The sequence below is a fragment of the Barbus barbus genome, assembly GCF_936440315.1.
Source record: "Barbus barbus genome assembly, chromosome: 30".
NCBI lineage: Eukaryota > Metazoa > Chordata > Actinopteri > Cypriniformes > Cyprinidae > Barbus > Barbus barbus.
Genome location: NC_136758.1, coordinates 17,076,029 through 17,090,138, shown reverse-complemented (window position 1 = coordinate 17,090,138; position 14,110 = coordinate 17,076,029). Strand labels below are relative to the sequence as shown.

Here is a 14,110-nt window from a genome sequence, read left to right as displayed (position 1 = left end):
TTTATTGAATCTTCTTCTTTCTGCCCTGTGCTTTCACTCATTTACAATTCACTTTGTCATTTATTATTATCGTCATATCTGTCTCTCTCTGTTCTGGTGCTGGTAACTTATGGAATAAGATTTATGTAGCTTTTCTAACTGCTTACTACACAACGTGTCTACTGTATACTGTATATACCAGTCAAAGGTTTGGGGTGGTTAAGATTTTGTAATGTTTGAAAGAAGTATCTTATGCTTTCCAAGGTTGCATTTATTTGTTCACAAATACAGTGAAAACAATAATATTGTAAAATATTATTACAATTTAATACAACTGGTTTCGTTTTTAGTATGTTTAATAACATACTTCTATGATGGCAAAGCTGAATTTTCAGCAGCCTGGTTTTCAGTGTCACCTGATTCTTCAGAAATCATTTTAATATGCTGGTTTGGTGCTCAAGAAACATTTCTTCTTATTATCAATGTTGAAAACTTGTGCAGCATAATATTTTTGTGGAAACTGTAATGGATTTTTCAATGATTTTCAATGAATAGAAAGTAAAAAAAATGATCATTCATTTGAAAAAGAAAATGTAACAAATGGCTTTACTGTCACTTTTGATCAATTCCTTGCGGAATATATGTATTAATTTCTTTAAAATAATATTTTAATAATCATACTAACTCCAATATTTATATCCATCTAAAAAATTTTCTTCTGGGCTTCTTTCATTTACTTCTATTTATGTCTATTTGCATGAATAAATGATACTCTTTAATTAAATAAATGCAATTAAATAAATTTGCAATTTAAAAAATGTAATATGTATTTTTACATTTAAGTTTTTTAAATATTTAATTTAGTCTTCAATTTCTGAACACTATTTTATATACTGTATATAGACTAATGCACTTTTTTGTGATTTATTTACATGGTTCTGTTCCTCTGTGTTGTCATTTAATCCAAAGTTTCTTTCTGCCTTTCTTTATCTTTCCTACAGCTCTCCTCTACGCCACCATCTTCGGTAACGTGACAACTATCTTCCAGCAGATGTATGCTAACACAAACCGCTATCATGAGATGCTGAACAGTGTGCGGGACTTCCTCAAGCTGTACCAGGTGCCCAAAGGCCTGAGCGAGAGGGTTATGGATTACATCGCCTCCACGTGGTCCATGTCCCACGGTATTGACACCGAAAAGGTGAACACCCTGTACGCCCAACTCCAATTACCCAGCATGCAACTCTGGACACCCTTGTGTGTGTGTGGTTATTCACTCTTGCTCTGAAATGTTTGTGTGAGTGTGTCTAGCTAAGTATTTTTAAACATTAGTGTGATTCTTTAGCAAGATGGTTTCTCACGCTGTATGTTTAGACTCGTCCTATCATTTATACGCAAACCGCAGGAGGGGAACAGCATGACTCTGTGGATATGAAGTCCCCGTTGGGCGGGCATTGTCAGAACGTTCCAGCTGTCTCCGTCTCGCTCTCTCTTTCGCTCTTGTGATTTAGCCGTCTCATCACACAGGCTTACACTACTCTCCCCAGAGCCAACTTCCATGTCTCCGTGACAACCACATGCAGAAAGGGAGATGCTCTGGAAAAGTGAGGGGCTGATGGGAATGGCAGCTCGGGGAACATGTCACACGCTAATGCGCTCAGATTCACACATGTACACCGGCACGCGTGTCCTGTACCTCTTTCTCTCTGTGTTGGCCTCCCAGTATGCATCACTGGAATGACAGTAAACAGAAATTTGTGAGACAGGGGTTATAAAAAAGAAAAATGCTAATTTTTGACAATAGAAAAAAATTATAATTGGAGCTGTCAGTGTTAATTTAGTACAATTAATATTGCTAATTTTGTACATTGAATTAATTAGCATTATTTAAAAAAAAAATCTAATCATGCCCTGGCTACTAAAAATAATCCAAAATAAGGGATTTTCCATCAAAGCAATGCATTTAAAACAGCTGAAAGTTTAACTTAAAATAAATAAATAAATAATAAAAAAAATAACATAAAAAACAATAATTGTAGTCATCGGAACTGGAATCTAACCATTTCAATCATGATAACTTACTTAAATTTTAATACGTTAATGATATGACAATGTTAATGTATTTGGTCTTAGTGGGCTAGATAAGCGGCACAGCAAGTACGGGCTTGCAACTGTTAATAGATAAACAGACATGCAGGCATACATAAATCTCATAGTAGATCTAGACAGGTGGAGCTGGGGGAGGTGGAGCGATTCAGAGGAATTCTGACAGGACCATCATACTGCGAACACTGAACTAGGCTACTTAAAAGTTGAGCAGTCTCATTGGCTGCAGACTCAAGTCATAGTTCAAGGCAAAAGTCATAGTTAGTGGTTTGTTAATAACAAGAATTGGACCTTAAAATAAAGTGTGACCGAAATTGCTAAATTAGATATAGATGCTGTTGTTTAGTGTTTATAATCTAGTCTTTTGCTTGTTGCCATTTGCATGTATGAAATTTACAAATAAATCCATAGTACATCAAGCTCTTTTATCTCAAAAGATCAAGGAAAATTTGATCATGACATGACCCCTTTAAATCAAATGAAGTGCAGGAGAATTACCACTTATATCTGTTATTTCTCTCTCCCTTTACAGGTTTTGCAGATCTGCCCTAAAGACATGCGTGCTGATATATGTGTGCACCTGAACAGGAAGGTTTTCAAAGAACATCCTGCTTTCCGTTTAGCCAGTGACGGCTGTTTGCGGGCTTTGGCCATGGAGTTCCAGACCATCCACTGCGCTCCAGGCGATCTTATCTACCATGCGGGCGAGAGCGTGGACAGCCTCTGTTTTGTGGTGTCAGGGTCACTGGAGGTCATCCAAGACGACGAGGTGGTCGCCATTCTGGGTAAGAGGAACACAGAGACAGAGAAATAGATCTGGCTCTGAATGAATGAGTATTGACTAGGTATAGATCGCGATGGTTGAGTTGCCGTCCAACAGCTGACTAGATTAGTGAGGTCAAATATTTTTTTATTTGCTACATTTTTAACAGTGGTGCAAGCTGTTAGGCAGTTTGCCCACTAAGAATTTTGACACCACAGGGCTTACGTCTGCTTCGGCTGTTACTGTATTCAAAACTAATTTCCTCTACAGAATCACTGACATGAAGACAGCATCCCTCTGTCTTGGGTTTAGTTCCCTATGGGAGGATTATGTGCACCCACAGAGCTTCTATGTGATCATATGTCTTGACTGACACACAGGCTGTTATGCCCACTCCTCTGCACTGTGCTATCCCTCTCATGTTTGTTTATTCCCACATCCTGCACCCTGTATCCTCTTTGATCAATGTGTCCAATTCTTTCTCTTCCTCTGTGTGTAAAATATTCAGAGAACAGTAATAAAATGAAATGAAGAGGAAAAAGTTGAAATTTTGAGCATAAAGCATGATAAATTATGCAAAATATGGCCAAAGCTGATGATAAAAAGTAACAATAAAATGATATTTGAAAAGTATTTTTTACTACAATATGTTGTAAGATGTTTTGAAGATCTTCTCTAAGTATGAGTTCATTCTTTTCTGGCAATAATTGAGTTAGAAGCCTTCCAGCTTGCTTGCAGTAGACGTCTTTTATATTATGTTAAAAAACATCTCTGCAGCACATTGAACTATTAAAGTTTATACCACAGCATTAAGTGCCTATTTTTTAAAAAATGATTTCTTAGTGAAACAGATAAAAATGTCATAATGCTATAAATGATGTAATATTCTCTTGTGTTGGCTGCATATTGTCTCATTCATTCAATCAAATGAAAACCTTCCCCTAAGAATACCAATTTTGATATTACAGCAAAAACATTAGCAAATATTATTCATTTATTATATAGGAAAAAACTACATAAGAAATAGTTTCAAATACTACAATAATGAAATTAGATGTTGTGTATTATTTATTTATTCGTTCTTCCTGACACATAATAATTCCAGTAAGCAATCTTTAATAAAGAATGATTGAATGAAATACATGAATGGGTGAATGAATGAATGAATAAATAAAAGTGCAGTGAGTGGCGTTATCATTTTCTTACCCATATATTTGTTTAATTAACATTAATGATATATTATACTGTATACTGTGAGCCCAAATGCTTAGATCTCAAATTTTGATACGTATCTGATTTTATTGTCCTGCCTGTTGTTACTGTTCATACGAGTATTATTTAATCCTTTTTTAGTATCGACTAGACATCCCTAAAAAAGAATAAACTAAGGCAAACAGTGATCTTAGGTCAGACATGTGACTCATGGATGTATAAAGTCCATGATGTACTGTAGAATCTGTCATTTCTAACATCCGTCTGTCTCGCAACACAAAAAAGATTAGGCTGCTTCGCCTCCTGAAGCCACAGAGCTGAGCATCTAATGGCCGTATTTTCCTCTGTTGACAAACTAACGATGCTTTTCTAAATTTGGCTCTCTGCCGCGGCTGTTAAACTGATTTAGGATCAGTCTGAAAAGCCACAAATGTTCTCTCTTGCTTCTAAAATTTGAACACACACACACACACACAGATTAGACTATGAAGACAGAATAAAAAGGTTTATCGATCTGACCACTTGTATCTTGAGTGGGCGGATTGAGCGAAACTTTGGGTCAGAGGTCAGTACGCAGTGACCTGTAGATGTATAATCACACTTCTGCTCTACTACACATATTATGGACTCTCTCTTTTCATTCGCTCTCACTTAAAAGTACAACGAACAGAGTACAGTGACAGTGCCCTTGTTTTGGTGGTTATTCCTCCTTAAATTAGTTTAAACAACTACAAAATTGATACTGAGCTTAGTCCAAAACAATCATTAATTGAAACTGTGAGATGCTAAAATATCTCTCTCCGCCTGCAGAATCTGTATTCTAGAACATTTCCTGAGACACAGAAGATCTGTAAATAATTTATTTGAGTGGACATTTTGGCTCTGTAACCCTGTTCATCCTAGATGTGCGCGGATGGAGATGGATGGAGAAGACTTTTGTGCATTTGTTGATTTCAGTAATGGATTGAGGAAATATGTCTCTTCATCATTTCTCCTCTGTCAGACACTCTTATTATCCAGTACATATGTAGAGCTATAGCCTAAGTGAGTTAACCAGTCATAATGAAAATGTGTTTTTGCCAGGATATTACTGTGAATACATTTTAACAGTGCTTTCAACTGCTTGAATCTTCTGATCTGACATGTGTTAGTGGTGGAGTTTTACACAAGTTGAATTTCACACCAATAAAATCAGTACACATGATCTGTCTACTGTAATCTGAGACAGAGAAGACAAAACAGAGAGATCATTTGCTATGTTTTTTGCTGTAAAAAAGTGTGTTAGAAAATAAGAAATAAATTAATTTAACATGGTTTATTATTGAAACAACTGAAAATGGAATTATATTAATGGAAAACATGTCATAAGACACTCTCAAGGCTGCATCAAAACTAAAGTAAAACAGTAATACTGTGAAATATTATTACAATATAAAATAACTGTTTTATATAACTGGCAAAGCTGAATTTTCAGCAGCCAGTACTGCAGACTACAGTGTCACATATTATTAAGACAGTCATGGTCCTCAATAAATGTACCAATCAGGCCTGTTTGTGTGAATAACAAAGTGTCTGTGCTTCTCCTCAGGTAAAGGTGATGTGTTTGGGGACGTGTTCTGGAAGGAGGTGACGCTAGCTCAGGCGTGTGCTAATGTGAGAGCGCTAACATACTGTGACCTGCATGTGATCAAACGGGATGCGCTTCAGAAAGTCCTAGAGTTCTACACTGCCTTCTCCAACCACTTCTCACGAAACCTCCTGCTTACGTACAACCTGCGCAAACGGGTGAGTGAATGCCGTCTGCCGTTTTCTTTCAGTACTCTTTCATTTTCCGCTGGGCCCTGTCAAACCACATATGTAAGCAGAATTTCACGGCACCCACATTAACAGGTTACTACATTCAAACTTCACAGCACAGCATGTGCACACCTGGAAGTAGATTGTAGCATGCTGAACTCGTGGGAAATTATAAATACAGCTCCTAAAGCTATTTATCAACATGCTCACATACATCACCACATATAGTGAAAATCAGAGTAAATCAAGATGATTTAAGCAGTTTAAGCTTTAAGTATTGAAATACTGATTGGTTAAATAAAAATATACAGCATTGTAATTAATTCAGTAAATATCTGATTGATACTCCAACATAGTAGATGGCAATATTCCAAACTTTAAAGGGTAGTTCACCCAAAAATGAAAAGTTTGTCATCAATTACAAAAAACAAAAGAAAGATATTTTGAAGAAGGTTGTTAATCAAATAGTTTCAGTTTCCATAGACTTTCATTGTATTTGTTGTCTATACGGTGGAAGTAAATGGGAACTGAAACTTCTTGGTTACCAACATTCTTCTAAATATTTTCTTTTATGTTCTTCCAAAGAAAGGGTGAGTAAATGGGGACATAATTTTTGGGTAGACTATTAACATCTTTAATGCTGATTGCCACTGGTCTTAAAGTGAAAAAAGAAGATAATGCCATGTGTATCTACAACTGCCACACAAAATCAAGATGACAGATGAAACTGGGAGTCCCTACACTTATATAGAATATGATTCATTGTCCAAAAAAGAGAAAACATGAAATAAAATGAAAGAGAAATCAGATATATCTGATATTGTGAACGTAGTAAACCAGAAATCACTTTATAAATGCAGTAGGAACCCCCCCCCCCCCCACCACAAATCTTCTTTTGCAGTTACACAATGCTTTGCTTGAAAAGGGCCTAATACAATCGGTTAAGAGGAGAGGGTTAAGTGTGTGTACGTTTCAGTGGAAGTGCCAGTACAAACAACTGAGGAAATACTATGATAATTAACATATATGTTTGTGAGAGCTGTTAATGTATAAAGTATTGCTGAATTGAAGAACTGTGCACCATTCATCTAAGTGAAAGTAAAGAGAAAGAGATCAATAGAGCTGCTTTACCATTCAATCAGAGAGAAAGACAGAAAAAGAGAGAAATGGTCTGATCAGAAACACAAACAACACTAAACTGACTTGTTTAATTGGCTAGAAATGACTGAAAGGTGGATTAAGGGATTAAAAGACATGCAGGCTTTTTCTAAATCCTTGTCTTTCAACTCTATGGGCTTTAATTGGAGAGGATAGTATGGAAGTGACAGGAAATTATAAAGATTAAGCAAATTACCCAAGCTGGGTTGTCCACGTACAAACCAGAGAGTGCACACACCACCTGCCAGGCCACATCCCTGACTGTCCCTCATTATCTGAAGAAAAACATTAAATTGCATTTTCATTTTATCACATCCAAATGAACTGTAACACTCCATAAACCAGATCTTGAAGTGTAGCAATTATACTAGCCAAAAATTCCTTCCCAGTTCATAATAAAGACAGCTGTCAGTGTGATAAAATGGCTCTCAGTGTATCTAAATCTTGGATCTCGGCCCTGCGTGAGTTCTGTTTCTCAGTGGAACTGGGTCTGAGGAGGAGGCTAATAATAGCTCAGTGAGCGTCTGCCTCTTTATTGGAAAGGCTTGCACTGTATAGTTATATTTATCCATATGGGTTAAATATAACTATCATATACCTCAGCAAACACTTTCATATTGGAGCCAGGACCAAATCCATTTACATAATGCATCTGCTGCATAAATATATACTGTTTAACATGTTAATGGCACAGGTGAGAGCTTCACTCAATAGTCTCTCTTTTGAGCTGTTCAATAATGGACTTTTGTCATGTTTGTGTCACTTGTTAGCTGGATCTTTACCTCAACACTATGGTTTTGTTAGCTATAATGCTCTGTTCTCTTAAACAATACATTTAAATATGAAAACGCAAAATCTGGTTATATTAATGCCACTCTGACACCGTTGCCAAGTGGGAGCCTTTAATTAGCTCATGTCTCCATGAATTAGTCATGATGTTTACCATTTGATTGTGACCCAGAAAGAAAAAAAATATGTCAGGAAGATTACATATGTTATATTTCTGGACAAATTCCTTATTCTACAATAGACTTTATACAGTGGTCAAATAGGCCGTTTTGGCCTAGATAAAACAGCAGCAGCAGCATACACAGAGTACATATTGCAGTCTATTTGTGATTGTGGGACTGTTTTCCTACTTTTAATGTATGCATGAGTCCTCATTCCTAACCACACAACTCCCAAATGCAATATTGAGAGTGTTCAGAAGAGTCACTTCTTCCAAAGCCCCGAAGAAGTATTCTGGGTTGAATTTAAGCACAAAATAACCTCTAACAACAACAAAATACAAAAACAGTTGGCACTTTTTTCCTATTTTTAACTAATGCATGAATCAAAGCGTTTCATATTTACTGTGGTAATCAACATTTAAGAACATAAATCATGTACTTGAATTAAAGTACAAATATTCTAAGGAAATATTCCAGAAAAACGAAGTAGTCCTTTTGAATTTTACTTTAGTAAAAAATACTGGATAATAAAACAATACTTTAGTAAAACATTTCATTTTTATTTTTATAAAGGCCAGTTCTCACTATTAACTACTTGCTTATTAGCATGCCTATTATTAACATGTTTGCTGTTTATTAGAACAACCCAAATTCCGGAAATGTTGGGATGTTTTTTTTTTTTTTATTTGAATTAAATGAAAACTAAAAGACATTCAAATCACATGAGCCAATTTTATCCACTAAATGAGCTCATTTCAAATTTGATGCCTGTTACAAGTCTCAAAAAAGTTGGCACAGAGGCAACAAAGGGCTTAAAAAGCAATAAATTTGGAAAAGATCTAGCTGGGAGAACATCTAGCAACTAATTAAGTTAATTGACATCAGGTCTGTAACATAAAAGGGATGTCTTAGAGAGGCAGAGTCTCCCATAAGTAAAGATGCGCAGAGGCTCTCCAATCTGTGAAAGAGTGCATAAAATATAATTGAATACTTTAATAACAATGTTCCTCAATGACAAATTGCAAAGGCTTTGCAAATCTCATCATCTACAGTGCATAACATCATTAAAAATTTCAGAGAAACTGGAGAAATCTCTGTGTAAGGGACAAGGCCGAAGACCTTTGTTGGATGCCCGTGGTCTTCGTTCTCAATCACTCATTGGCATGATTCTGTCATTGACATTACTAAATGGGCCCAGGAATACTTCCAGAAACCACTGTCGGTAAACACAATCCGCCTTGCCATCTGCAGATGCCAACTAAATCTCTATCATGCAAAAAGGAAGCCATATATGAACATGGTCCAGAAGTGCCGTCGTGTCCTGTGGGCCAAGGCTCATTTAGCTCATTTAGTAGAGCCCTTTGAAGTGTGTCCTTTTAAGGATGTAGGGCATTACAGTCTCGTTTTTGCATTTGGAACTCCCTTGGCGAAGAGAATGACTGACTAAACGTTACCTTGACAATGCTGTGTGTGCATGCTGCATTCAGCACTTCATCAATTGTTGCAAATAAATATTTCTTCTCATTATTATTATTATTTTATTTAAATATTGTCTCGCTGTGTCTCATTTACTATTAAACTTTTTGAAACTAAACGTGCTTAACCTTAAACTACCATCTTAAATCATATTTCTATAACTGACAAAAATATTTTGTATCACATTAAAATAAAGACAAATTTAATAAGCCTATTCTACTTACGTTTGTATTTGAAGTCAAAATCAACCCCAACTTTTCTTTAAAATGCATTGCAAGAGCTCCTAACTGAAAATCACATGATCACAAATGGAAATCACTTCCGTGAAGTGACCATCACATGTTCCCTTCGCTAATGGAAGCGCCATTCGTGAAGGGATTCAGTTGCTCACTTTCGTTTTGGAAAGTCCCTACAAATGACGTCCGCTTCCCAAAGTGCCTTTGAAGGGCACAAAAAAGCTGTTTGGAATTCACCCAAAATTTTACATTCTTGTTGGAAATCATGGACGCAGTGTCCTCCAGGCTAAAGAGGAAGGAGACCTTCCAGCGTGTCATCAGTGTTCAGTTCAAAAGCCAACATCTCTGATGCTATGGTGGTGCATAAGTGCATACGGTATGGGCAGCTTGCATGCTTTGTAAGGCACTAAGAATGCTGAAAGATATATAAAGGTTTTAGAGCAACGTATGCTCTCCTCCAGACGATGTGTATTTCAGCAGGACAATCATTAAACGAAAAATACATCAAAGACGACCGCAAACTCTTCAGCAGCTGGAAATCTATATCAGGCAAGAATGGGACCAAATTCCAACACCCAAAACTCCAGAAACTCATAATCTCGGTGCCCAGACGTCTTCAAACTTTTTTGAAAAGAAGATGAGATGCTACACCATGGTAAACATGCCCCCGTCCCAACTATTTTGAGACCTGTAGCAGGCATCAAATTTTAAACATTTGTTATGCTGTCTATGTTCTTCTATTGTGAATAAAATATTGGCTCATGTGATTTGAAAGTCTTTTAGTTTTCATTTTATTCAAATTTAAAAAATGTCTCAACATTTCCAGAATTCGGGTTGTATTTATAAAGCACATATTCTGCATTACCATATTCTACATCCCTAATTCTACCCAATACCTAAACTTAACAACTACCTTACTAACTATTAATAAGCAGCCAATTAGGAGTTATTGAGGCAAAAGTCACAGTTAGTGGTTTGTTAAAAGTGAGAATTTGACCGTAAAATAAAGTGTGACCAAAATACTAAATATTACGCATTTTACTTATAGTGCCTATAAGTAATATTTTACTACAGGACATTAAAAATAGTATCATAAATATCAAAAGTAAAAGTACTGGTGGACAGATCACTGTTTATTAATTTTGCACAGTCATATTTAACCGAATCACTCAAAAAGCTGCAATCAGATCAGTCAAGTTCACCAATGAATCATTCAGAACTTGCTGTAAACTGATCCAACAGGTTCTCTGAAAAGAATCAACTCAAAACAGTGATTTGTTCACAAATCTGACAATGGTGTTAAGTCCAGGAGAGTGTCTTGATTTCCTCAGTTCAAATAACAAGGAATGAATATTTTTATGAAATGTACCAGAGTAAAAATTTATATATTAAGCTTTGGAATTTAGTGAAATAAAAGTTTCCTAAAATTAAAATATTCTGATAAATTAACAAATACTGTCCACCACTGTTGGCATTACACACAAGTGCTGTCAATTGACCTTAACTTGTATTGAACTAGAACATTACTTTAACATTTAACTTCAGCAGACTTCTAAATTAGAAGACAAATCACAAACAATCTTTGTACTAAAACAGAAGAACAAAACATTTTTGGAAACCAACAGTACTTGCTGGAGGTTAAATCTTAAAGATGATTTACTGAGTTGGCACACAACAGGGCGCATAGCATCAGTTTGGCATCTTTCTATGTGAAATCTGAACAAACAAACTCTCATAATGCTAAGACAGTACATACAGTACATCTGTCCTCTGTCACAACTGCATAAATAAATGCTTAAACGGTTCATCCAATTTGTTTCTGTGCATGTTTGTGGTTGCCAGGGTAACACTGCAAAATCCTCTTCATCTCAATGCTGCTGTGTCAAGAGTTATTTTAGCTTTGATTAAGGTTCGGTTTATGCAGCTGTAATGGGTAAAACACAGACATACATTCACACCCTTCAAGATGCATTAATGTGTGTGCAAAGAAGATTGTGTGTTTGCTGCTGTAATTGAATTGCTGTCAAAAGTCATGAGCGGTAATAGGTCAGATGTGTATCACTGGTTTGACACCACCATTTACTCAATATGCCCCATCATGACCCTGTGTGTGTTTGGCAGGTGTGAGTGAATCAGTCATCGCCGAGGGATCAGATTCTGTGAGGTCGTGATGAGTGTGGTAAATCTGATCTTAGATCAGTGACAAAACCAATCAGTCAGCATGAGGCACACAGTGAAAGCACACAGGGGTGAATTCACTAAACAGCAGTATTTCAGCTCAAAAACCTGCAGTTTATTCACTAACCAAGTACTTCATCTATTTTACTTGTGTTTTCCAAGTAAAATAATTGACCCTTTCCTGTCACAACATCTGCAACGTTACGAAGCTCAAAGTTCAATGCAAAGAGCGAAATCGTCTTTTACAGAATTAGCATAGCATCGCCTACAGCGAATGGCTGGTAAGGGACTAAAAATAATTCCGGGTTAGTGACATCATAAACCCAGATAAACCCCGCTCCCCAGGAACATGCAACAAAGAGGGTGAGGCCATGCTGCGCTGCTTTAGAGAAGAGGAAGAAAACTCAGGGTGCTGTAAAAATCTATTCATATACTGTATGAATCATGATTCTGTCTTCTAACGATTCTAATGGATTCACAAGTTTCAAAATCAATGTTCTAAAGCAGCTGTTCACAATTCTGTTCCTCGCGTCGCCCTGCTCTGCATCTCTCGCTCTCATTCAGATCAGCTCAGCTCCAACAATGAACTGTTCCATTTATACACTTATTTTCACATAGCTATGACAAGCGTTAAGCATGCGGTTGCCGTACTGTATTAAAGCTTTAATCATGATAAAACCGTATATTAAAAGCTGACATAAGCAGTATATCTAAAAGTATGAGACAACAACAAACAAAAAACATAGGCCTACCATTAAAAGCCCTGCTTGCACAGGTACTGCATGATCCTCTTCACTAATATCCTCTGCGTCTCAATTGGGTTTAAATTGATAAGCAATATAGACGACGCCATTGTTTACAATACAACTGGAGCACATGCCGCTGAGCTGAGGGGGGTGACGTTTAGACGCGCACTAGAGGCGGTTTAGCCAATCACAACACACTGGACCAGCTAACCAATCTGAATCTGAACGTATTTCTGAGGCAGGATCTTCATAAAACCAGGAAATGATCAGCGCGTTTATCAGAGAAGGGACATAGCGGTGTGAAATAAAGGAAAATTATGTGAAAAATAATGTGTTTTTTTTAACAAACGAAGCATTAACACGTTAGACTGCACCCCATAAACACAATCAAGCCTAGAAAAAAAGTCAACCAACCCTTTAAAAATGGCACAAGCCTATAAATATCAGTAAACTAAAAGTTCTTAGGAAAATATAACAAATCAGGTACACAAACATGCTGATTAAAATAAACATCCATTTGATGTTAATAATAGTTATAATCGATTCAACACAGCGCCTCATAAGTCACTTGGTTTGAACGTGTACGGATCGTTCCGGCTTATTCCTCTGACTCAGATTTTGGTGCATAGTTAAATTAGGCAGTGATTAATTATGGGATGAGGCAAGAATATGAGTATGTTATTAATGTTAGTGTGTTGTATGTCACTGTATTGACTTTTAATGTTTTTGAAAGTATCTTATGCTCACAAAGGCTCCTTTTATTTGACCAAAAATACAGTAAAAACTGTGATATTGTGAAAAATTATTGTAATTTAAAAGAACTGTTTTCTATTATAATACATTTAAAAATGTAATTTATTCTTGAGATTTTTAAAATGTATTCTTGAATTTTCAGCAGCAATTACTGCAGTCTCCAGTCTCACATGATCTTCAGACATCATTCCACACTCTAAAAAATGCTGGGTTAAAAAAAAAACTATTTGGGTTATTTGGCAACCCAGCACTGCATGGGTAGATATTGGACAGAACACATGCTGAGTTATTTTGACCCAACTAGTTGCGTTAAACGTTTTTACCCACCATGATGGGTTGTTTAATTTAACTCATCTGTTGTTTAAAAATTATTATATTGCTGGCTTAAAATAGTCTGGAAATGAAAAAAAAAAAAAAAAATCACACACAGAATTACTATAGGCAACAGCAATATTCAAAAGATGAACATTTATTATTAAGCAAGAAAACCCATGGACAAAAGACAATTTAAATTTATTTGGGTGAATACAGTATAGTTTACAATATTGCATACATTTAAACTCGTTTAACAAGCATTTTAGAAATAAAAAAGGCATATTTATAAGTAGTATTTTAATTAAAGTGTATTCAACCGTTCTCTGTAATTTCTTTTTACCGAAATAGTGCTAATTCTCATGCCGGTGAAGGGCTGCTGTTCACGGGGGAACTGCGAACTTCAGACCACGGCCTCGCATTGCACTCGTAGCTGAGAGATGG

At 36.2% G+C, this 14,110-nt stretch overlaps 1 protein-coding gene across 1 annotated transcript in view; it reads left to right on the top strand.

Annotated features, from left to right (window-relative positions):
- The window catches only part of kcnh1a (potassium voltage-gated channel, subfamily H (eag-related), member 1a), a gene marked incomplete at both ends in the record, with an annotated part of 52,061 nt that overhangs the window by 30,839 nt on the left and 7,112 nt on the right, over positions 1 to 14,110 (top strand). The window contains 3 exons of the mRNA XM_079385744.1: positions 981 to 1,180; positions 2,618 to 2,870; positions 5,649 to 5,845. Of these exons, the coding sequence (XP_079241870.1) occupies positions 981 to 1,180; positions 2,618 to 2,870; positions 5,649 to 5,845 (650 nt within the window). The remainder of the gene's footprint in view (positions 1 to 980; positions 1,181 to 2,617; positions 2,871 to 5,648; positions 5,846 to 14,110) is intronic.